Genomic DNA, 26,493 nt, shown 5'->3' with positions numbered 1-26,493 from the left:
TCAGTGCCTTCATCTGTCACATCTGCATTCATCTGTCCCATCAGCGCATTCATCTGTCACATCAGTGCAGCCGTTCTCAGACTTTTTGGTCTTAAAACCCATTACGCTTTTGAAAGTTATTGAGGACCCCAGAGGGCTTTTTAGGAAAAATATTGGATTATATCTTTCAGTATTTACCACACTAGAAGTTAAAACAGAAAGTTTAAAAAATATTTATTAATTCTTAAAAGTAACAAGAAACCTATGACATGTTAATGTAAATTAATTTTTTTTAAAGATTTTATTTATTTATTTATTTGACAGAGAGAAATCACAAGTAGGCAGAGAGGCAGGCAGAGAGAGACAGAGGGAAGCAGGCTCCCCGCTGAGCAGAGAGCCCGATGCGGGACTCGATCCCAGCACCCTGAGATCATGACCTGAGCCGAAGGCAGCGGCTTAACCCACTGAGCCACCCAGGCGCCCCTATAAATTAATTTTTTTATGAGAAGGAACTACTTGAAGAAAATTTAGCACGAAGAATTTTACATTTTTTGCAAATCTTTCCTGTGCGGCGGTGTAGAAGAAAACAGCTGGAATCTCAGCTTGGCTTCTGCATTCAGTCTGTTCCAATATGTTGCTCTGGTAGAAGGAGATAAAGAAAATCCTGCCTCATACAGATAAGCAGTTGAAAATGGGAAAGGAATCTTAATCGCCTGTTCAGATAATGGAGGATATTCTTTCTTCATAGAGTCCACCATATACTCCTGAGAGACTGAGACCAAAAATACTTTTGAGTTCATGAACCCTCTAAAAGGGTCTTGGGCATCTCGGTTCCCCTTTGAGAACCATGTCTTCCCCATTTTATTTATTTATATTTTTTAAATATTTATTTATTTATTGGAGAGAGTGAGGAAGTGGATGAGAGAGTGCATACGGTGCGGGGGTGGGGGGTGCAGAGGAAGCGAGAATCTTCGAGCGGACCCCTGTTGAGCACACAGCCTGACAGGGGTCTTTGTCTCTGGATTCTGAGATCGTGACCTGAGCCAAAACCAAGAGGCAGATGCTTAACAGACTGAGCTACTCAGGCATCCCTCTTCCCCATTTTAAATGTCAAAATCTTGAATCCTTGAGTCCTTCCTTCTTAAGATTCACCAACTGGGTGTACCTAGGTGGCTCAGTTGGTTGAGCATCAGAGTCTTGGTTTCGGCTCAGGTGTCATGGGGTCAAGCCCAGCATCAGGCTCTATGCTGGGTAGGGAGTCTGCCTGAGACTCTCTGCCTCTGCCTTTCCCTTTCCTTCTGCCCCTCCCCCTGCTTGCATGCTCTCTCTCTCTCTCCTCTCAAATAATTAATTTTTTTTTTTTAAAGACACCAACACTTCCTCTTACCTGAGAATTAGAGCTTCTCCCAACCCTGTCCTTTCCAGGCCTGCCCTTTCCAGCCCCTGTCCTTGGGCTCCAAGCTTTAGGCCTGCACAGCAATCATGTTATAATGCTCTATAGGGAGGTGGGCCTGTCTTGTGCCGCCCAGGACTGTGGAACTGTCACCTGGGTCATGTTGTTACACTGGCATTATCCCCTGCAGCTATGGAAATTGGCCCTGGAACAGCACTGCAAATAATACTTACTGGGGTCTAATGAAGATTGCTGAAGATTTTAATTAAGGTGGTGCTTTACAGAAGGTACATGAAATCATAAGTGAAACACCACCTGATAAAACAGGCTCATGGTGTTTTGGCACTTTGCAGCAAGATTCAAGTTCTTTAGTTCGGTTTCTCCCCCTACCTTCTGTGCTGACTTTCAAAGTGTGATTTCAGATAGAAGAGATTTCAGGTACAAAGGAGCAGATAAGAGTCGGAATTAAAGCAGTGTTACTTCTGATCCTTCACTCAGAACCCAGAGAGGCCTAACTGGTGCTTGGGAACCAGAGACGAATGAGCCCGAGCAGGTACCATCAGTGAAACTTCGCTGTGGCAGTTTCAAGGGTTGTTCTGTGAATTCTAGCATCTGAAATAAGGAAGGTGAAATCTAATGGCATTCTGTCTTCCTCTTCCACTTTTGCTTCTAGACTCAAGCAATGTCTTTGAGCTGGCCTCTGTGGCAGTCCATGATGAGGCTGGCTGTTGATGTAATTATGGGGACAGGGGGAGGACCCAAATTTCCGGTAGAACTGCACCCTGTACATACCTAAAGGCAATGGTTTGGTTTGGTTTTGAACCAGAAGACATGCAGGGGTTTTCCTAGTTAGGAGGTGATTGTCAGCACATGTAAATTCTCTGCACCTTCCATCCCTCTCCCCCAGAACAGAGACCTCTGATCGCTTACCTAGCATCCAATCACCCCCTACCCTAACCAGCAGGACCTGACTGAGTATCACGATCTGCTTTTATTGTCCATCCTGTGCTTCAGAGGAGCCTGCGCTGACACAGGTGTGGGTGTACCATCTGGCCATGGCTGTGCCCTGTGTCAGGGGTATCAGAACGGAGTGCGAGAGGGATACTCTCTCCGACTCCTGAAGGGGAAGTTCTCTCTTCCCGGAGACGTCTCATCTTCCAGTGATGCTTGCGATGGCCACAGCTTGCTTTGCAGCTGTGAGGGGAACCCGTGGAGGGTGGACAGGGGTAAGGGGGGTGTACGTGGGGCAGGGGGAATGGGTAAAGCTGACACTTAAAGGGCGGATCACCTGCACGATGGAAAGAACCTAGGCTCTTGGCTGTGTCGTCGGAGCACTGGATCACCTAGAATTGGGGCCAAACTGCCTCCGTGTTTAAGCCGCTTAGGGAGTTGATTTCCTGTCACTCGCAGCTGAAAGTGTTCTCCCTGATACACCCGTTTTAAAGGAATCCATGTGACCCTAGGGTCCAGGGGAGGGAATTCAAGTGAATGCGGCAAACCAGGAGATCTCTAGGTAGGTCCCTTTCCTGTTGCCTGGCGGCATTTTGACCATTTTTCTGACCTTTTAATTTCTTCTACGGGATAAGGATAAGGAGACTCTAAATTAAGTATTTGGTAACTCTGGGGCAATAGTACTGGATATTTAAATCTGTGGCATTTACCAGGTCTAGGGCCTGGAGCCGGAGCTTTGGCACCCTCTCCCACACCCTGGGCACACTGGGGCATATTGTAGCCTTCCTCTTCTGCCACAAATAACTGATTTGCTCATATGCTTCCCGCAGCTGGACTCTAAACTCTGTCATCCTTATTTCCAGCCCCGTAGTGTAACGTGCCTCCCCGCAGTATTGAAGGAGACCAAGTGTGAGGCATCAGTCTACACCAGGAATTGTGCTAATGACTTTATACATTATCTTATTAAGTCTTGCAGTAAGTACGATAGGTACAAAAATAATTTATATTTGAATAAGAAAACTGAGGCTAGAGTGATAAAATCATTGCCATGAACTCTCACAGCTAATACAAGATAGACAGAGGTTCAAGTACAGGTTTGACTTGAAAGTTGTTCGTTTAGCTAATATAATCTATGTCTTCAATGGATATTTGCTGAATATCGTCACCTAGATATGTTAAAATAGGAATTATTGTTGTCCCTGTCTATCCCTTCATTTCCCCTTTCACCTTTGGGAAATGTATTGGGGCAGAAGGCTCACGTGTGATTACTTGAATATTGGCTTTTCTCTAGAAGTTGGCTTTAGGGTGTGTCTGGCTGGTCAGCGGGTTAAGTCTCTGCCGTCTACTCAGGTTGTGATCCGGGTTCCTGGGATCAAGCTCTGCTTTGGGCTCCCTGCTCAATGGGGAGCCTCCTTCTCTCTCCCCCCACCCTCCCTTGTTCTCTCTGTACCTTTCTCTCAAATAAATAAATAAAATCTTAAAAGAAAAAAGAAAGAAATTGGCTTTGGTAGTATGTAAGTGACGAATGCATTCAGCTATAAGTAATGGAAAGCCTAACTATAGTGTGAACAAGATGGGGCTTATCTTCCTCCTGTAATGGGCAGTCTGGGATGTCTAGGATACTGCTGAACTTCCATTATATTTGCCACAAAATGGTTCTTGCAGCCATAGTCAGCACGCCCTCACCCCAGACGGAAGGCAGAAGGACAAAGGACAGAAGGGCAGAGACAACTAAACAGGTCTTGCCCTTTTCATCAGGAAATCCAAAGTACTTCAAGAGCCACGAGGGAGGCAGCGACAGTAGGAACCAGGATGGTCGGGAGCAACTTAGACCAGTCTTGATTTACCACTTGAGGCTGGGCATGCCGTCAGCCAAAAACAAAGTTGTAATCAAGTTACAGGGAGAAGGTTGACAACTGCAAACCACACAGCTCAAAGAAGCAGAGGCTCTGAGACTTAGAAGAGGTGACGGAGCTCCCCCATCTCGCTGCTAGGACGGCTGAGATGTAAAGACTAAGAGCCGGTTTGCTTAGACTCTCTTCTTCTTACAGCGCTTCCCAACTATTTCCCATAAAATATGTGTTTTCAAAGCTCTTTCATATCCCTACTGTTTATCCTTCTCATCCTTTCAAAGGAGTCTAGAAAGCTTCTGCACCTGTCTCGTGAACAGAAATTGCATACCAGAAGACCAAAGTAATATGCTTAGGATTATCCCTGACATTTCTTGGCCAAAACAAAATCACCGATTTCTAAGTTAGGCCAATGTTCTTTTAACAGACTCCATGGCCTTCCCTGACACTGTGATCTTCCCCGATAGCCTTATACTGAAGCCAGAGCTGGGGTTGCGGGGGGCGGGGGGGCTTCCTGCCCAGATACCTTGGACTTTCTGTTGGGAAGGCCCGGCTACCCCAGTTCCCCAGCATGGATGGTTTTGGCTTTTCAGGGACAACTGGGTGGAGCCCAGCCTGCAGAGAGACATCGGGTCTCTCGGAGTACCCAGGAAGGAAGGACAGCCAGCTCGTGCCCATAAACTGGAGTACAAACATTTTTTCCAAGGTATTTGACCCTGTCTTTTAGCAGCAGGGTACTTGGTCATTTTGAGCCTGGTGGGCGTGTTGCTGCCTCCCTCAGCTGGAACTGAGGTTGCCCCGGTGCCTCCTGACATACGGGGAAGAACACAGTGATGCGAACACCATGTTGAATCACACTAGTGACAAGGCATCTGAGCAGTTGGAAAAGTGTTTCAGTGATAGAGTTCGTTAATCTCAGCTTTCCATAGTGGGGACATCTCCCATCAGTATTAGGATAGAAAATGAATGGGGTCCCTTTTTTTTTTTTAACCTTATAGAAGAAGAGACCCCCTTTCCTTAGCCAGAGGTTTTTATCTAATGAGATTTTGCCACTACAGAGAATTATAGCAGAATTTTAGTTATAGTGTTTAAAATACTTGAATATACATTTGCCTACAAATTTCCCTTTCTTCCATACTAACATCCTTATGAGCCTGCAGGATCTCAGCTTGTTTTCCTGGATTTTGTAGGGACCCATATACATACTTTGGCAAACTCACCAAGTCCCTATTTGGATGTAGGCCATTGAGAGCCAAGCCTGTAGCAGCTGGCTGTGTGGCATTCACTCCCCGTGATCTCTGGAGGCTGTGGCTGGCGACAGTAACACCAGGCCGACTCATGGTAACACCAGAAGGCAAAGGAGCACCACCATGGCCCTCCTGGTCTGGTGGTCTGAAGTCCCGTGTTCACGCGCCAGCCTGTGATGGTTGTCAGGCAGGGTTTGTTGTCCTGATCTATAATCATTTTACTAAGAGAGCCATCTGTTGCTGCTTTTTCTCTTCAGTACATTAAAAAGAAAAAAAAAAAAAATACGGGGCATGTTTGTTTTTCTTCCAGTATGTGTTTCATTTAGGAAGGTCATGTGAGTGTGTAAGAGTCGATAACCACCTTGAGTGGAATAAAGCAGCCCCTTGGTGATGTGTTGCCGCAAACACAGCTGCTTTTAGGATGCCTAGGCTCCAAGGCAGGTTAGCAGGCTGAAGGGTAACTAGCACCCAGACACAATCACAACCTTTAAAATTAAATTTATCCCAAGAAGCAGTCTTGTCTTCTTATCAGATTTTGCCAGACCTGAGGCTACTGAGTGGCAGATTAACAGGGATCTTATTCATCGGAGTCTACAGGAGGGACGAGGGGAGGCATAAAATCTACATTATGTTTAAAGCAGACGGCTAATAAGGAAACAACCCGTTCTTTTTGGCTCTCACCCAAGGCTTATTTTTCGAGAGCGCTTACAGAGTGGGATCTTTTGGGATAGTCAGTGGTTGAAACACTACACACACATGACTGTTGAGAGAAGTTGCTATTTATGGGAATAAATTTTACATCATGGTTCTCTGATGCTCATTGCCAAAATGTATTGCTTTAAGGGACGTGATCTTTGTACGTGAGTGGCCGAACGTGATTTTTGATGACGATGGGGAAAGAACTGTGGGGCGTTTAATGGGACAGAGGCTTTAATTTCAAAATATAAAAAGGTATTCAGTGGCTTTTCCCAGCTTTATTGACAAAGAAATTTGCATATACTTAAGACATATAGAGTGATGATTTGAGATACGTATACATTGTGAAATGATGACCACAATCACGTTAATGAACATATCCATCACCTCACTTAGTTACCACTTTTTGTGTTAGGAAGACATTTAAGATCTACTGTCTTAGCAAATTTCAAGTATATAATAAAGTATTACTAACTGTCGTCACCATGTCGTACATTACATCCCAGAATTTATTCATCTTATAATGGAAACTTTGTACCCTTTGACCAACATCTCCTTATTCCTCCACCTTTCGGCCCCCGGTGACCACCATTCTACTCTCTTTGAGTTAGACTTCTTTAGATTCCACATATAAGTGAGACCGTGCACTGTTTGTCTTTCTGACTCTGGCTTATTTCACTTACCATAACATCCTCAGCTTCATCCATGTTGCACACTTGGCAGGATTTCTTTCTTTCCATGGCCGAGTAATATTCCATTGTGTGTTTGTGTATTTATGCTTGATATCTAAAGTATAGGTACCTAGGTATATCTGGTACATATGTAGATATCTGTATTTTTATATATTTATGTATAGATCTATATTTATATATCAATATCTAGGTATATAGATACCACATTTGCTTTATCCATTCATCTGTTGATGGACACTGAGGTCATTTCCATACCTAGACTATTGTGACTAATGCTGCAACACACATAGGCATACAGATATTTCTTTGAGATACTGGTTTCATTTCCTTTGGGTATATGCCCAGGGATTGTTGGGCCATATGGTAATTCCATATTTAACTTTTTGTGGAAGCTCCATACTGTTTTTCACAATGGCTGTGCCAATTTACATTCTTACCAATAGAGCACAGCGCTCCCTTTCTCCACATCCTCACCAGCACTTGTTATCTCTTTTTGAAAATAGCCATCCTAACAGGGGTGAGGTGATGTCACATTGTGATTTTTGAATTTGCATTTTCCTGATGATTAATGATTTTGAGCAACCTTTTAATGTACCTGCTGAAAATTCATACGTCTTCTTTGGAAAAATGTCTTTTCCATTTCTTTGCCCATTTTAATAGGATTGTTTATTATTATTATGATTGCTAGTGAGTTGTATACATTTCCTGCTTGTTTTAGATATTAACCTCAACCACATAGAAGGTTTGCAAATATTTTCTCCCATTCTGTAAGTTGCATTTTCATTTTGTTGATTGTTTCCTTCGCGGTGAAAACCTTTTTAGTTTGATCCCCCAGTTGTCTGTTTTTGCTTTTGTTGTCTGTGCCTTTGGTTGTTATCCAATAAATTTTTGATAAGGCCAATGTCAAGGACTTTTTTCTATATTCTGAGAGTTTAGCAGATCAGGTCTTACATTTAAGTCTTTAATCCATTTTGAGTTAATTTTTGTGAGTGGCAGAAGAGATAGGTCTAAATGGAATCATTGTGTCCTACCGTATGAAATATACATGTTTTAAATTATCTAGAAAGTAAGAGAATACACAAATGACACACTCATGGCGGGGGGGAAGGAAGGTTTTTACATTGTAAAGTATGCTCATACTGTAGAAAATTCAAAAGCCTACATTCAAAATGTAATTCTTGAGGTACAATGCAGTGTTATTTGAACTATTCATAGGTTTCATTACATCTATATGTTATAGATGAGGACACTGAGGCATGAAAGAGCTAGGACCCAGTAATAACTGGTTAAGCCTGAACTCCCATCCTTGACAGCTGGATGCAAAACCTAGATCATCTAGAGATAATAAATCTTAACACTGGTTTATTGCCTTTTGAATGTATGTCATGAAAATTAAAAATTAGGTCACAAGGTATGTAATGTTTTGCAACTTGCTAGTTTCACTTGGTATTGAAAACAATTTTCAAGTGCCACTAGGAGTTCTTTAAAAACATTTTGAAGGCTATTAAAATTCCATCCAATTGGTATACCATAGGAAAAGTCATTTTTAGTATTTCCCTCATTGTTCTAGTAATTGATTAAAAATTGGCATAAACTACTAGGGAGCTTATCTTCTTTGAAGGTATAGTCTCAGTTTGGGGCACTTCAATGGCTCAGTCATTAAGCATCTGCCTTAGGCTCAGGTCATGATCCCAGGGTCCTGGGATCAAGCCCTGCATTAAGCTCCCTGCTCTGTGAGCCTGCTTCTCCCTTTCCCTCTGCCTCCAGCTCCCCCTGCTTGTACACGCTCTCTCTCTCTCTCTCTCTGTCAAATAAATAAATAAAATCTTAAAAAAAAAAAGGTATAGTCTCAATTTTAAGGTATAGTATGCCATTGTAATATTAGTAAGGCACTTCACTTGCTTAGTAGATTTCACAAGGACCTTCCTTACCAGTTGACTTTGAGCCAAGAAAGGTGAATATATTTCCCTCCGCAGTTATTTAACAATATCCCTGACCACCTGTGTAGCCAGCTACTTTATCCTGTAGGGTAGGGGAGGCCCTGACCCAGCCAGGAGGGATTCTAGAAATGCTTGTAGGGTCAGGCGGAAGCATGGAGGAGGGTAGAATTTGTAAAGATGGATAGACGTGTAAATAAAGAGGACATGACGTTTAAAAGCACTGAGCATGCCTGTGATGAACGATTGTTAGCTTTGAATGGTACAGTCTATCTTGACACTGGAGATTAAACTTTAATGTATTGTTCTTGGCCTTTCCCTATATTCAAACTAGCCAGATGCTTAGGTTTTACATCATGGACTGAATTTGACAATTTAATGCTGAAAATTTTATTGCTCTAGATAAAAAGTCAATAACAGTAAAGGATACAGATTTTTCTATTTTCTGTGGCCTACAGGCCTATACATTTTATATCTGAGTGTGCTAATCAGATGGGAACAGTTTTCAGATGTACCTCTCCTGAGAAAAGTGGGGACTATTGCACTGGCTTTCATGTGCTGGGTTGTTTTGGGGGGAGAACATAGGTCACCTGGAAAATAAAAAATTTTTATTACTTTGGCTAATTTGCAGGGATGCCTGTGCTTGTCTCCATATTGTAGATGCCTTTCTCCTCTGCTTTTATCTTTTGCTTCTTCATGATAGAGAGGTAGTAACATGCTTCTAGGAAAGGGAGAAGGCTTTCGTGTTGCATAGTCCTTACATTTGAATCTGGACTCATCCATTTATCACTTTTGTTCATGTGTATGTGACTTTGGGAACCTCCTTGACTTGGACTGTAAAATGAACTTGATAATGGCCACCGTCCAAGTTCTCATGAGGATTAAATGAGTTCTAACATTATGGGAAAGTTCCCAGCTCATAGCTTCCTCTGATGGATGGGCTTACTACTTCTTTCCACATCTCCTCTAGAGCAATGACCAAAGTGTTCCTTGTTTTTCCTGTTTTAATAGTAAGGTTATGCTTCTAATGGGACCTAATACTGTACAGCAGCTAAGTGACATGGGACAAAATACTTACCATCTCTGAGTCTGTTAGCTCATTGATCACAAGGAAGTAATCACAGTTTTGTAAGTACTCAATGAAATGAGATCATGGATGTATGGCCAGTCCTTATGCCTGGCAAGAGCAGGCACTCAGTGATTAGTAGGTACTAGTACTGAATGGCCATATCTTTGAAGGACAACTTCCATTCTGCCATCTTTCTATGCATCACAGCTTCCTCTGACTTCTTTGCTAGCATCCTTAATTCTCTTCATTCACTGGACAGATTTTTCTGAGCTCTGTCCTTCTGCTGTCCTTCTTCCTGTACTTTGCCTTGGAAGTTTTAATCCAAGGCTTCAGTTACCTTAAGATGGAGATTTTCTAATTCCTGAGCTCGAAACCAGTACATCCAGTTTTGTACTTACCAATACTTAGATGCCCAAAGGAATCTGAAATTCCACAATATATATACAGTTATCATCCATCCCATTTCCATCCTCAAAACTGTTCTTCCAGTAGGTCCTCTCTACTCCAATTCTGTACTATCTCTAGGTTCCATTTCTTCCTTTCCATTCCTGAATATGGCCTAACTGCATTGTACTTTCAGCACCGGGCCCTTATAACAGTGTAGTCCCTTTCTCCAGGCTTTGCTGCCTCCAGTAAATAGTGATGACAACAACAAAACTATAGTAACAAGAAAGTGGTGACAGTGAGAAAAAGTACCAAAGACAATAATAATTTGTTGAGTATGTGCAACATGCTAAGCACTGTCATATCACCATAAGTCTTGGGAGAAGTGTGACCCTTCTCTAGGCTCATGTTGTAGAGGCCCCGTTCTTGTCCTCATCAAGGTGGAGGGAACATTTCCACGTAGAACCCACCCTATCCCCTCAGTTCTTGCTCTGGGCACTTAAGACCTCAGAATTCCCTCTTAAACTCCCTGCCTCTTAGACTATGCTGAGACTCCTTCCAAAAACTGCATGTGGACATGGCTTTATCTTTCAGAAGGCAGATGATGCCATAGATGTCTGCATGTCTGGGCCCAAGGGCTGGCTAAACAGCAGCTGTTTGCATAGCTTATAGTCTTGAGACCCATGCTATGAGACCCTTGTGGGGCAGGACAGAGCCAGAGGTGGCAAAAGAAGGGGGTTGGGCCAGGAAACTTCAGGAGTACTGTAAATGTTAGGGTAAGGAATCAGGAATTTTTCTAATGTAGTTTTTTTTATCTAATCATTGTAATACTTCTCCAGTAGGTAATATTAGGTCCATATATAAAATGTTTCAGAGTTTCAGAGGTTACTAATTATACAGATTATAATTGGCAGAGCCTGAATTTGATGCAGATTCACTGGACTCTAGAATTTTATTCCATGATAGTCTACTTTTTATCATTCCCTACATTGTAGCCAGAGTTCCATTTTGTAGAAAATGTCTGAGGTCACAATCTTCCCTGGATTAAAAATCTTCCATTAGCTCCTCATTTTCAACTGGCTAAAGGCCAGTTTCTCTGGAATAGCATGCAAAGACCCTTCAAAAGCTGTTTAGAATCTACCCTACCAAAGGTAAGGCTCCTTTCTCATGAGTCTTCCCACTTTGATTATCCAGTCATAATGAACACATTCTGTGCCTTTGCACATACAACCTCAGCATAGTATGTCTTTCCCTGGCTTACCAAGTCCCATACAACACCCCCAATTTCAAGGCCAAATAAATATCACCTTGTCCATGAAGACACTTGAATTTTTCTAGACAGGATCTCTCCTACTCCTGTTATACATTCCTAGTTGACTGTTTATACCTTAATAAAGTGTGCATTGCTTTCTTATCCATGTTTTTATATTATCCCATGTTTGTTCCTTCTTTGAGGCTGTGGTTTCCATGTGGACATGAACCAGGTATTTTTTCATTATAAGCCTAAGTTTTCATACAGAGTCTGGACATACATGGTAGGCTAGATAATTTTTTTTTGAAAGACCATTTTAATACTAAGAATCTTATGTACTTTTCACAAGGGAGTTACTGACAATTGAGGAATACAAATTTTAGTTCTGCCCATTGTGCTGACCTGCCAATGTACTGGTTTTTTAAAGGCATTTGACATCACAACCAGCAATTTCTATTTCACAGAAAAATGTCACTTTACTTTTAGTCCTGTAATTGCACTATCATGGCATTTAAGTGACGAGAAGTCGCTGTTAAAAAATGTGTAGATCTATATTATTTGTGAACTTTAACACGCCACTGAGTTCTGAATAAAACATAAATCACAGTTTTGTCTCAATGTGACTGGTTTGGTTTGCCTTTTCAAGTACTACTTACATAGACTTTTCTGAAAGATATTTATACCATTAATTGTTATTTTTCGTGAGATAGCTACCTATGTGCATAAAATTGTCAGCACATAAAAAAGATTATGTTGTATTGTCCAGCTACTTTTTCTTCTTCCTTAAGATTTGAATATTTGAGTTAGCGATCCTTTCTGTTTTGGTGGCTTATTGATTTTTGCCTCTTCATGGCAGAAATTCTGGGCAGAGTCCTACCTCTTGATTGCCAGTTGGAACACTTCCATCATAAAAAAAAAAAAAAAATCATTAAGTATCAAAACGCATGTGGTTCTGTGTTACAGTGTAGGGCAAAACCAGTCCTAGAGGCAGGCTTCATGCTGTTGGTGTATTTACATGATAAGCCCAAAAGTTTGATTTGGGGGAAATCTGTCCTAGAAAGAAGCAAAATGAAATTAAGCATACTTATTTTAGATTACATGACTAAGGTAATTATATTTTAGGGTGACAAGCAAGCCTATTTTCAGTCAAAAAGACTTGAGGGAGAAGAAAGAATTCAGGAAGTGTTTGAAAGATGGCAAAAGAATGTCTTAGAGGAAAGGAGAAGGGAAACTGTTCCAGGAATTATGGCCTAGTTTTTGATAAAGAGGGAAGGGTGGTGACTTGACAGAGTATGAGAAGTTGGCACAGAAGCAGCTCAGGAAGGATTAGATGAAAGCTGTTACGGGAAACACGGCCATTCAAGGTCCCGGGCCAAAAGCTTTGAAGGAAAGTGAGACGGTGTTTTTGCTCGTGTAGTACAAAGCTAGCTTCACATTTTATTTCTAAAGGTAATATAGTCTTGAAAAATGTTTAAATGTAGAAACACATAATAATAAAACCAAGATCATCCATGTTCCCAAAAGGCAGAGAGAGATTTTGGATGTGTTCTGAGGCATTTCTTACTAGCCTCTCTCTCTCCTCCACCTATTCTATAATTATAGTAATGGTTTATTTCTGAGTGGGGCCATGTATATACACAGTATATATTCTCCATCGCATTTTCTTTCTTTTTTTTTTTTTAGATTTTATTTATTTATTTGACAGACAGAGCTCACAAGTAGGCAGAGAGGCAGGCAGAGAGAGAGAGAGAGAGAGAGAGAGGGAAGCAGGCTCCCCGCTGAATTAACATAGAGAGAAATTTCTAGGTGACACCACCGATGGTGATCCATTGCATTTTCATTTTTAAATTTTTGGCATAAGATTTCAAAGCGCTTTCCTGTGTCAATGAAAACTTTCCAGAATACCTTTAATTATTATCTATTTTTCCCTTCTATGAATGTGCCATGATTTCTTTAACCTTATTTACATTATAAATAAAATGACAATAAAAAGCCTTTGCATCTAAACCTTCGCTTCATGTATAATGATTTTTTTAGAATGGTTTCATGGAATAGAAAATCCTCGATGAAACCACACTCACATTTGTAAGCTCTGGATAGCTACTGACAAATTATTTTTTTTGAAAGTGTTAAAGAATAAACCTTTCATGGGGCCCCAGGGAAAGGTTCTGCAGTGGAAAAATGTACAAGTCTGTGTGTAAATGGTTGACGTGGGGGATGATGTGAGGAAATATTGGATTGACCATGGACAGGAAGAAAGGAGTTGGGCTTTTCGTTCGTCTTTCATGAAAGGTCCTCCACAGGCTTACTGGGTGTAAAATGCTTAACTCTGTCTTGGAACAGGGTTCGAGAGCGACAAATGGTAACCACTAAGGTCCTCTGTGGCCGAGGAGCTTGAGGTCACGGCTTATGTTGTGCCCCACCTCATTTCCAGGAGTGAGATTTTCTCTCTTATGCTCCTGTCCCTCATCAATAAATGCCACTATTTTTTGTCCCTTCTCATTGGCTTGGCATGAAGCTTAAAGCAGATTATATTATAACCTAAGCTCTTAAATCGGTGCCCAGCATACTGAAGCCTTTATTAATAAATGGCATTCTACACTAGCGGGGCTCCTCCCTCATGTATCAATTAGATCATCTGGCTGGCTGTGACAGAACACTCGAGCCAAAGAAAAACCAATATGTTGTGTCTAATACAACGTTTGTGTCTGGTGGAAAGAGAAGGCCACTTGCTTTGATCCTTTTATTGGACTTGCTCGTCTTTATAGGCTCAGCTCACCTTAATAGCCTTGATGCTAACATTGTCAGTCATTTTCCTTCTTTTTGAAGATCAGAAGGTTGAACTGACACTTGCCCCTATCTTGGGCAGGAATGATGTCTGCTTTTCCCTCTGTTCTGTACTCTGTGCACAGTGCAATGCCCTGAACGTAATAAACACTCAATAGTTATAGAAAAAGATGAATTCTAGAGCAGCCTCCCTTGTGATGAGTGTGGGCTTCATGTCTCTTTTCCTCTAGAAATTAAAAAAAAAAAAACTTAGTGTTTTTCTACTTAATTATACAGAATGTATATCTTAGGGCAGAAGTATTACCAGATTGTGTGGGAAAATATCAAGCCATGATGTGTTTTTCATTTTTTTCCAAAGATAATTAAGTTCTGAGATGTCATGTACAGCATGGGGACTATAATTAACAACACTGTTGTGTATTTGAAAGTTTCTAAGAGAGGCCTCAAAGTTCTCATCTAAGAGGCTTCAAAGTTCTCATCACAAGAAAAAAATATAACTATGTGAGGTATTAGCTGTTAACTACTTACTGTGGCTATCATTTTGCAGTATACATATATTTCAAGTCATTATGCCATATACCTAAAATTAATGTTATAGGTCAGTTAGTCTCAATAAAACTGGAAAAGGGTATTTTCAAAATAAATAAAAATGCATTCTCCTTTATGAATTGTTTTCTTGACCCATCGTGTTCTGTATTTTTAAAAAGGTAAATGGGTTTACCATTGTCCCATCACAAAAATGTAACAAGATAATGTTTTATGTTTGTTACTTTCTATTCTTTTGCAGCTTTTTTCTTCTGAATTGACTTCTTTTATTTTAAAAAAATGTGAAGAAAATAAGTTTGGCTCTTATATGTTAGAAAAATATGATTTTCAAGGTAAATTCTAGAGTTTGAACAAATTTAACCTACCTCCATTCATATACCCATCTACTAGAGAGGAGGATCCATCAGATCTATCAGATGGCAAAGGTAAAATCCAGGTAATAACATAGCTTGAAGTCAGGTGTCATGATATCCCCAGCTTAGGTTTTCTTTTTCAGCGTTCCCCTGGAGATTCAGGGTCTTTTCTGGTTTCATACAAATTTTAGGATTCTTTGTTCCAGCTCCGTGAAAAATGTCAGTGGCATTTGGTAGGGATGGCATTGAAAGTATAGATTGCTCTGGGCAGCTTAGACATTTTAACAATGTTTATTCTTCCAGTCCATGAGCATGGAATGTTTTCCATTTCTTTGAGTCTTCTTCAATTTCTTTCATAAGTGTTCTGTAGTTTCTAAAGGATAGATCCTTTAACTCTTTGGTTAAGTTTGTTCCTAGGTATCTTCTGGGTTTTGGTGCTACTGTAAGTGCAATATGATCCAGCAATTACACTACTAGGTATTTACCCCAAAGATACAGACGTAGTGAAAAGAAGGGACACATGCACCCCAATGTTCATAGCAGCAATGTCCACAATAGCCAAACTGTGGGAGGAGCCAAGATGTCCTTCAACAGATGAATGGGTAAAGAAGACATGGTTCATATAAATAATAGAATATTTCTCAGATATCAGGAAGGATGAATACATATCATTTACATAGGCATGGTTGGAACTGGAGGGGATTATGCTCAGTGAAATAAGTCAAGCAGAGAAAGACAGTTATATATGGTTTCACTCTTGTGGAGCACAAGGAATGGCATGGAGGACCACAGGGGAAGGAAGGAAAACTGAATGGGAAGAAATCAAAGAGGAAGGCAAACCATGAGAGACTCTGGACTCCAAAACGGATGGTTTCTGAGGGGAGGGGCTTGGGGAATAGGGTAGCTGGGTGATGGGTATCAAGGAGGGCATGCGTTATGATGAGCACTGGGTGTTATAGGGAACTAATGAATCATTGAACACTACATCAAAAACTAATGATATACTATATGTTTGCTAACTGAACATAATAAAAAAAATTTTTTTAATTAAATTTTTAAAAATCCAGATAGTATTTACAACTTTTCAGACAACTGTTGGACAACTACAAGCAATTAAGTATGCTTTTCATTACAAAAGCAAATCAATTTTCATAGTGTGGCCTATGGTATAAATGGAGGCTTTCTTTATGGGTGACAACAACAACAGCAGCAGGTATAATTGCTATAAAGAATATATGGACTATAATGGGGCACGTGGGTGGCTTAGTCAGTTACATGTCCAGCTGTTTAATTTGGCTTAGGTCATGATCTCAGGGTCATGAGATCGAGCCCCACATCACTGGGCTCCATGCTGGATGTGGAGTCTGCTTAAGATTTTCTCTTTCCCTCTCCTATCACACCCCTCCTCCCCAGCCAGTCATGTGTGTGCACGCATGCATGCTCTCTCTCTGTCTCTAAAAATAATAATAATAATAATAAAACAAGAATACATGGATTGTCAGTGTGAGTACCAGTAAGAAATGGGAGAAAATTTAGTTCCATATTTAATATTTTGCCTAAGTACAAGCAAAGGCACTCACCTTTTTGAGCTGAACAGAAGGAAATGCATGATTATTTTTGTAAGGAGCCAATGGCTTTATGGCTTTAAAAAGTATTTTGTTCAAATTATGCAAGTATATTCTAGAGTTACATAAAAATTGATACAAATAGAAAGTATATTAAAAAAAAAAAGATTCCCCCATGCCACTCTCTAAAAACACCCACCGCCAACATTCAGCTCACTCTGTCTTAGAGGGTACCTTAACTGACTTTCATTGCTATCTGTCCCTCTGTACTGTTTGAATGTTTTTAGGCACATGTAAACCTTTTATCACAAAATGATAGTGAAAATATTTATTTTGAGAGAAAATATGAGCATAACCATATTATATTATTTGGGATTTTTAGAATAGATTAAATCATATAAAATTTCTGATATTCAACCCCTTCCAACCTGCAAAAATGGTAATATCACGTGCTCAACTTAATAATTGCAGGAGGCTTGCTAAGAAATCTTGAAGGGCTGCAGGAGAGAAGGAATTTTAAGTTGCTTATAGTCACATTCATAAGGCCTAAAGAAGTTCCTAGAGGGTGAATCTAATCTTTGGTATGAAATATAAAAGATTGATACTGATAAAAATAATTTTATTAAAATAGAAATGAAAATCATGATACAATGGAAACCTATTTAACAGCACAGCAGAGGAAGTGAATTAAGGAACCAATTAAATTCCAATTGGTTCCATAAAATTGGCCCTGGCGAACCTTAGTCAATGAGAATTCATCAGTATTGATACAAACTCTTTACAGCCTCAGTATTCATAAACACGAATAATAAAGTCCCAAGTGTCACACAAGGGTGGAGGGGAAGCAGTGAAAAAAACCTCCTGAACTCAAATTAGGAATGTCTGTGGCCACTAGGAAAAGTGGATGGCTATAGCTTGAACTCAGCAGTTGGTTTTAAAGCCACACTTTCCCATTCATCTAAACTGTCTATACCTTCTCATAAATACATACCAGCTGTCAAATATAATGCATTGCTTCATCAATGGTCACTCAAAATAAGGTAATTTACATTACTTGTTTGATGCCTGCCCCAGTCTTTTTACTTGGGAATCATTTGAATTGCTATTTTTAAAGCCATGTGTCTTAATGCTGCAGTTGGTGGGGAGCTGTGTACTGGTGAAGGCACTGGGGAGGCCTAGGCTGTGGGTCTTGAAGACACATATGGTCCAAGTTTAAATCACAGCTGTTTCATTTACTAACACGGGACCTTGGACAGGTTATCTCCTATCTCTTCACCTTGTTGGCAATTAAATCTCTACTTTCAAAAGTTGTAATTAAATAAAATAGGAAAGATGAACATGTGATCATGGGCATTTGCACATATAAGCCTCTGATTTTCCATCAGAGCCATGATTATTATATGAAGCATTTCAGGCAATTATTGAATAAATGGCTTGGATCCTAGAATTCTAGAACTGGAGAGTCGGCAGTCCTTTCAAGTCTAAAGTGTTCCTGTGTTCATCCAAGAAGAATCAGCCCAACATTGAGGAACTGATTTGGTTTTACTTCAAGTTCATATTGAAGTTGGTATTGAAAGTTGATTTTTGGTAAATCCTAACTTTCCTGCTGTTGACCTATTTCAACTGCCCCGTGTTCATTGCTCTCTTCCAGCCCAATAAGGATGGTCTTGACAACACAGTAAAAGAAATAGGTTTAGTCTCCTTGATACAACCAGACACAGTGTCGTGGGATGATGAGTTCTACATGCATATGCAACACTGCTAATTCTTCTTCTTTGAGGAATAATCGCATGTCAGGACATGGAACCTGAGGCCACGGCCCTTATTTAATTAGGCTAGAGGGAACTTGCACATGCCTGTGCATAAAAATAATCACTTAGTGTAACTGAATATTAATATTTGGTATGCCTGTTTCCCAATGAGGCAGCATCTAGAAAGATCAAAAGATGATTTATTCTAATACAGAATGGGCAAAGGGGACCGGGTGTGTGCCACCTTGCAACTTCATTATAAATTTCATCCTGAGACCCAATTAACAGGCCTGTTATTCTCTTTTGTTAAAAAATCACTTAAAAAAACTAAGACAGCGGAGTTTTCATGGAACCGCAGAGCAAACAATGAAATCAGCCGTGCCTGTGAGCTTCTTTCATTTCCCATGTGTTCATTTCCTGTTGAAGTCAGAAGCTGAGGCTTGTGATGCTAATCTAGGGCATTGCTGGGTCTGAGGGGAGAAGAAACCTGGGATCTTGAAGAGAGTGTCACACACAGACACACCCTCCTTCTCTGCCCCAGGGCTCAGCATAACATCACCTCTTAAGCCCAGTCAAGGAGCCTGTCCCTCTTCCCTGACCCGTCAAAATTTCTGCCATTTTGGGCAGGGTCCTTTCCCTAGAAGTTGGGGGCTTTTAACTTAGGATCCATAGGAAGTTGGCGTTTCGGGGGGTGGTCATGAGTCCTCAACATGATTTCTGTACTTCTCCTAGGAAGAGGGTCATGTGCCAGATACATTCATGATCCAGAAAAGGTTAGGAAACAGATCGATTCTAATTGTGCTTTGATCTTTTGAGATTAAAAGGTGTTGGAAGGAACTTGGTCTTGGGGGGTCAAATCCCATTTGGATTGTATCCAGTAGATTTTAGCTATACAGCCTTGGGCAGGCTAGAGAACCTCTCTGAACCTCCAGTTTCTCAAATGTAAAACCAGATAAGAATGCTTATTTAAGGTTGAAGTGACAGGTACACTAAACAGAGAAATAAGGGCTAATTTTATTCATTTTTTTCTGTCTTTCCTTGAATGAAATGAAAGCAAGTATCTGATCAGTTGTGGTTTTGGCCAGATTTTTCTGAGCACCCTGATGGAGTCTTGCTGGTGATTAAATGTTGGTTGAATAGATGGTTGGATGGACGGAGTGCCTTGGCTTCACACCTAGATGAACTCCGTCTCCTTTCTCAAAACACAGTATTTACTAAGAGAGATCTTGGTCCTAAAAGATTTCTCTGTAGGAGAGAACTTGGTTTTGTCAAAGTCCTCCCAGGACAGTTAGCTCCATATCCTGGACAAAATCTTGCTACATACTCTGACAAAATTAGATCTTATTATCCTATGGAAAATCATGATCTGTGCTGCCTTTATCTGTATCAGGACTGGTCAAACTAGAGTCTGTAGGCCAAATCTGGCCATTGCCTGTTTTTGTAAATTTTTATTAGGGCATAGCCATGTTTATTGATTTCTGTATTGTCTACGACTGCTCTTGAACTATGGGAGAGTTGAGTACTTAGGACAGAGACAACGTGAACAGAAAACCTAAACTATTTATTACCTGCCTCTCTATGGAAAAAGTTTGCCAACCCCTGACACATTATTTGTACTCCTTAGTGCTACCCTGTAGGATTGGTCGTCAGATGCCCTTTTTCTGGATTGGGAAGTAAGAGCCAACAGAATTAAGTATCTTGAGATCATACAATTTAAAGTAATCCGGGTCTATGTGATTCTTTCCCCTAAACACTGATACCTTTCAATTCAGCCCAAATCTAGTGAACCACTACATCTTTCAGTCCTGTCTGGTGACCATGACTAGCAATGGTAGCAGGCCACACAGTGATGTCCCCTAGAATCATGGTACAACCCTGGGGGGCAGGGGCTGACATTTGTCCACAGCTTGGCTCAGGTCTGTGGTACAAATGGTGTGAATGTGGAAGTAGATGAGAAAGTGGAATGAGGATTTCACAGACTAGTTCTGAAGACAGCAGAGCCATAGGAGTCTATAGCTGCTTATATGCCAACACAGGGCTGCTTACCAAAGGTTATGAGGTTCAGCATTTCCAAAGTGTCCTTGTGGCTGCCGAGTGTGGCCTCTGCTCTTGTTTGGTGCCCTTGGTGGGTGATGTGTGCGATTTGCGCATTTGCAGCACAGGGCCACTCAGCAGAGACTTTCCTTCCTCTGGGCTGTGAGACCATGGGGGTTTTAGACCTACATACTTGCTCATGGGTACTGAGCCTTCATTGGCAGATATGACTCCAAATATGAGTAGAAAGTTCTTTCCCAGTGAATGAATTCTGATGGAAATTTGTTTCAAGGGTTTGCAGATGAGACTCTGTGGTTCTTCTGTTAATACTCCATCTGCCCGTTATTTCTACTTAGCAGCATTCACCTTTCCAGTTAATTTGTCCAGCTTATAAACTGGTTATGATTAAACCAAAGGGGGGGGAACAACTTGGGAACAATTCAGCCACTCCTGCTTTACTTGATTGCATAGCCAAGTTTGCCTTATAATGGTAGTCAAGCTGGTGGTAATGGGTACAGTGACAAAATTCCAGCACCCCCCCCCCCCCCCCCCCCGCTGGAAGGAACATAGTTGAGTAATTTACCCATCTGTCGCAGGATGTGCTAATGAAAAACGGCTGCAGTGTTAATTGACTGTCACATAAAAATGGCTATTGTAGCTCTGGGTTGGTGAGGGGAGAGGTGAGAAGGACTGGGAAGGCTCCTGTTCTCTCTAATGGAGTCTGTCTTTGTTCTGTCTTTGTGGCCAGCATCAGGGATGGTCTGGGACTCTTGCTTCATCTGTTGTGGAGCTGCTGTTGGAGGATCCACAGAAAAGCAGCAGGGCTGCAGGGCCTGACATCCTTCTGATAGGAAGGAATCAGAGCTATAATTAACTTTCTGTTTCATTGTGCTCTACAACAGTGACCCTTAGTTCTCCAAAGACAAAATCCCATAGCCTCACCCTGTAGCTTTCATACTCCATGAATCTTTCAGTTTATGCTGAAAATAGAAAACAGATAAAAATGAGGTTGCTGTGGTTTAAGTGGGGGCGGGGGATCCTGGTAAAATTAAGTAACATTCCATTTGTTGTGCCAGTGTAGCTCCATGGGGAAATAATAGGTTGATTAAAATTCTTGGATATTGTTTAATTATTTAGAGTGAATGTTCTAACAGAACGATGGGTTTTTTAAACAGCTCTTTTGGTTTGTTCTTAACATATTTTAGTGCCCAGTTATTTTTTTAAGCTTTAAAACATCTGAGTACCTCTCCACATACATCTTTTTCATCCTTCCCATGATACCAGCGACCTCTCATTGGTCAAACATGCTGATATTTATATTTCTGTCCTGGAAACATGTTTATGGAGAAGCCATCACACAATTCAGCTCTACCTGATGGAGACTAAAAAGTGAATTTAAAAATGATAAATGGTTGCTGAACATTTTGAATTGGAGAGAAACTGACACGTTAATAAAATTTCAATTTATATTGATGAAGCAAAGTAGTGGTGGTGATGCATTCACTTTGTAGACGAGAGAGAGGTATGAGCAAAACATTGTAATATATATCAGTGGTGCTTTCTAGAGTTGTTCACCCCAGGTGTACTGGGTATAGCAATTACATTTACGAGAGAGTAAGGCATGAGCACGGACTGGTGAGACTGCTGCCACGAAATAATTTGTATACCAAAACAATTGCTCGAAGGTCCTTGTGATGGCTCTTCCTGTGGCCAAGGAAAGTGCCGATATGCTCTCATTTCTGCACAGGTGTTTTTTTGTTTTTCTTTTTCTTTCTTTTTTTTTCTTTTTTTTTTTTTTTCTGTGTGTTTAAGTCCATGTGCATTTTTATTCTCGGTTATGGTTTTTATGTATGTGTGTCGCAGTATTTGGGAGTGGGTATGCATAAGGATTGTATCACTTGACTGCCAGCTTTGCTGAGCTCATATGTTGTCCTTATTTATGTGTTTGCCAGGGAGAAATGCTTGCTTCCTCTCCAGTTGGCTTTGGAATCCAAGAATGTGAAACTGGCCCAACATGCTCTGGCGGGAATACAGGTATGGCTCTCACTGGGTGCAACCAGGTGACAGAAATGAACAGGCTACTTTGGCATTGAAAGAGCAAATACGTAACATTTTACGTAATAGCTGTTTAAAGACTTGGACTACAATTTGATTGAACTAGGTAATAACCACAGAGGATAACTGAATTTTCATATATTTACCAGCATTTCTTGGGACACAGCATTAGACTGTTGAGCGTTTGTTGTCTGCCACTGATTCCCAGCTAAGCTCACACAGAAATGAAATACTTCAGGGGACGTCCACCTTTAGGAGGACGAAGGATCCCAAGAGAGACACCTTAAGTTCTATACCAATCCAAATCTTTTGTACATTCAGCATCTTTGGTTCTATGGAAGGAGAATTAATAGTAAACCGGAAAGATTTTGTCCTGTTTTCTATTTTACAGTTAGGTTGGTGAACAAATTCATGTGTTTTGTTTCCAGAGCAAGAATGGGAGGGGGAAAAAATTTAGCCTAATCAGAAAAGTCAGATTGGTTGAGGACTTTCCTTCTCTGAGCGTTTGTTCATTCGTAGTTTACACCGTCTAGAATAGGTCTGATTCCAACAGTGTGAAGGTGATGACTATATAATATATTGGCTTTTAAATGACTTAGTTCTTAAGTGACAGGCCTGTGGGGTTTGTTCAGGGTGGCCGTGGATTGGTGGTATTTGTCAGATGTCTTTTCACATTAGCGTGTGCTATTTCATCCTCTAAGTGTCTTTCTCATACATATGAAAGAGTGAAAAGACTATGGCTCTTCTTTCTCTAGTGGATTGAAATTAGATAATGTGTTTTAATATGCATTAGTATTAGACCTTTTTAAACATTGTAAGTGATATTAAAAACTCTTTGCTTTCTCCGACATGATTGGGCCAACCATGGGTGTGAATGGGAGTTTATTTCGACCTGCTACGTATGTTCCCTTTTCTCTAGGAAAATGTACAGATTTCCCTTTTTTTTTTTTAAATATTTATTTATTTATTTATTTATTTGAGAGAGAGAGAGAGAGAGAGCAGAGTTGGGGCAGGGGGCAGGGAGAAGGAGAAAGAGAATCTTGAGCAGACTCCCTGCTCAGCCTGGAGCCTGTTATCGGACTTGATCCCACGACCCTGCGATCATGACCTGCACCAAAATCAACAGTCAGCCACTTCACCAACAGAGGCACCCTGGTGCGCCCCCCCTCCATTTACTTTTTTAACTCCCAAACACTCCAAGCTTACAGAACCATGTTTGCACGGGCTTGCTCTATCACTTTAACTCCAGGGACTTGCTGGGCAGTGAGCCTTCCTCTTCCCACCCTGTACTTCCTCTGAACTTTCGCAATCTTGCAGGGCTTTCCAGTCCTTATCACGTCAAGTAAAAACACGTGCGTATATAAATTTAACTCTGGGGTGCCTGGCATGCACTGTGTGACAGTGTGGTGGGGGGGGATCCCTTTTGAGAGGATGTGAACAAGTGTCAGGGAGTCCTGAGAAGGTTTGAAGAACTTATTTTCTGGATCTACAGTGACATTCCACGGAAAGAGGGAGTCCTTACACAGGATGAGTCAGAATTTCAAAGGTTCTTGGCTGCAAGCATACGCGGAATGGGATGAGGACAGATTTAACAGGAATAAATATAAAATCCTACACTAGGGTCTCAAATAGAATAGCTTAATTGCAGCCCTTGCGAATGAGAATTAGGGATTTCAGGGTGAGTCAGCCTCGAATGCACTGTGACTTACAACTAAGCTCATTTGATCTGAGAATATAATTAAAGTTAGGCATTGCTGTTTTTCAGATTTTGGTTTTAGGCAATAAACACATTTAATTATCTCACTTAACTAGAATTCTAGAGGCAGGCATTTCTGGTTTGGGTGTGACCGCTCAATGGTGCCACCAAAGACCCCATTTATTTTTGTCTTTCCCTTCTGCCATCTTAAACATTTTTAAGATTTTTTTAAAAGAGCAGTTTTAGATTTACAATAAAATTGAGAAAAAGGTATGGAAATTTCCCATATGCCCCCTATGCCCACACATGCCTAGCCTCCCCCATTATCACTCACCAGAATGGTGTATGTGTATGTGTGTGTATTTTTTTAACCAGGGATCAACCAACAGTGACAGATCTTAATCACCCAAGTTCAGAGTGTACCTTAGGGACCAGTCTTGGTTGCATAATTCTTTAATGTGAGACCACCCTTCAAGTGTGACAGTCACTCCAGAGGCCTCGTTTTTAAGCAGGAGAGCATCTGTGAAGCCATCTTACACCAGGACCATTTGAAGATGCCCCAGGAGGTTTAGTATGGAGAAGAAAAGACTTAGGGGGACTTCACAGCTGACTTCTGAAATTTTAGCTTAGTCTTATGGCTCCAGGAAAAAGATGAGGGAGTAGGAGCTCTAGGGAGGGTTTTTGTACAATCTAAGAATTTTATGAAAAATGAGAGTTGTCCCCTCACCAAAAAGAGCCGTGGCATATAGTATCTCCTGAGAGACCTCATGAAAGTGAACATCCCATTTTAGTTTTTGTGGGATTCACTTTCTGATGGAAACACTTTAAGATTTATGAGTTCATGAATGCTTCTTGGGTAAATGATTGTTCACGTTAGGAAATATCTGAAAAATGAACTTGTTGTCTACAAGACCTTCTCCTTTCCTATGACAAATCTATGTTCAGAAAGGGTTATGTGTGAATGTGACTTTGATTAGGTGCTAGATGGCCCTGGGCACATTCATCCACTGTCCCCACCAACCACACAACTTATATGGTCGCCATGTTATATAGAATGAATTCTCTAACAGTAGCAAAAAGTCTTTGCCCAGGCTCAGTGGGTTAAAGCCTCTGCCTTCAGCTCAGGTCATGACCTCAGGGTCCTGGGATCGAGCCCCATGTCCGGCTCCTTGCTCAGTAAGGAACCTGCTTTCCTCTCTCTCTCTGCCCACTGCTCTGCCTACTTGTGATCTCTCTCTCTGTCAAATGGATAAATAAAATCTTAAAAAAAAAAAAAAAGTCTTTGCCTAGACTGTGCGAAAGGTCTGATGCATTTGTCCTTGTTTGTTGGCATGTAGCATGAGTTCTTTCCGAATGGCCTCCACCGACAGGGCTCCTGAGTACGAAAAATTATCCTCAGGACATACTAAGATACAACAGACTATGGCAGCAGGGGAAAGCATGTCTGTGATCATTGCCTTGTGCCTCTTTACAGAAGCTTCTGTCAGAAGAGAGGTTTGTATCCATGGAAACAGACTCTGATGAGAAGCAGCTGCTCAATCAGATCCTGAACGCTGTGAAAGTGACGCCTTCCCTCAATGAAGACCTGCAGGTGGAAGTGATGAAGGTTGGTTTGACGTGGCTGCTGGTTTGCGTCACTGGGATGGGAACAGACTGACCCCTCCCACCAACCCGTCACTGTTAGCCTAGAAATGTCTCCATATTGTGGTGATGCCAGCTCCCTTTTCATTTGGAATATATGGTTATTCTTGCTTATGGTCCCCCAGAATTACCTGGATTGTTGAACAGAAATGATAACTAGGTAAAAAAATAGAATTTCAGTAAATCTATATGATTTTTTGGCTTGATCCTGCACATCCAATGTTATTAGGTAACGTCTTTGTCACTTTTTAAGAGAATGCACGGGAGTAGGTCCAGTTTTTAGATCTGGTCATTCTGGGTAGTCTGCTGCCTATTTATGTTAAAACAAAGCAGTGACCAAATTTTGTTTTCACATATTCTAAGGCTTTAGAAATAGGCAGTTTAAGGTCAGGAAGACCAACTTGGGGAACTACATTAGAATCCCATCTTTCTTGTCTATTATCAAATTATGGGAACCTTATCTCCCCCATTTCAGTTACCACTTTGGGGGATGGCACCTCTCCCTCCCCTTTCCCTTTGCCCTCCCTTTGCGGATCACCATGATTGGGAGTCCCTTATGCCAACTCTGGAATGTGTCTTATCTTGTGAATGAATAATGAATTGAGCTGCAGAGGA

At 41.0% G+C, this 26,493-nt stretch overlaps 1 protein-coding gene across 4 annotated transcripts in view; it reads left to right on the top strand.

Annotated features, from left to right (window-relative positions):
• ARFGEF3 (ARFGEF family member 3) overlaps positions 1-26,493 on the top strand; it is a 178,898-nt gene that overhangs the window by 21,662 nt on the left and 130,743 nt on the right. For all 4 annotated transcript variants that reach the window (XM_032339389.1, XM_032339393.1, XM_032339392.1 and 1 more), the window contains exons 3-4: positions 22,439-22,520; positions 25,712-25,843. In XM_032339389.1, coding sequence (XP_032195280.1) covers positions 22,439-22,520; positions 25,712-25,843 — 214 coding nt within the window. The remainder of the gene's footprint in view (positions 1-22,438; positions 22,521-25,711; positions 25,844-26,493) is intronic.

The sequence above is a fragment of the Mustela erminea genome, chromosome 4 (assembly GCF_009829155.1).
Source record: "Mustela erminea isolate mMusErm1 chromosome 4, mMusErm1.Pri, whole genome shotgun sequence".
In the NCBI taxonomy this organism is placed as follows: Eukaryota; Metazoa; Chordata; class Mammalia; order Carnivora; family Mustelidae; genus Mustela; species Mustela erminea.
Note: the sequence above shows the minus strand (reverse complement) of the source record. Positions and strands in the feature narration are given on the sequence as shown.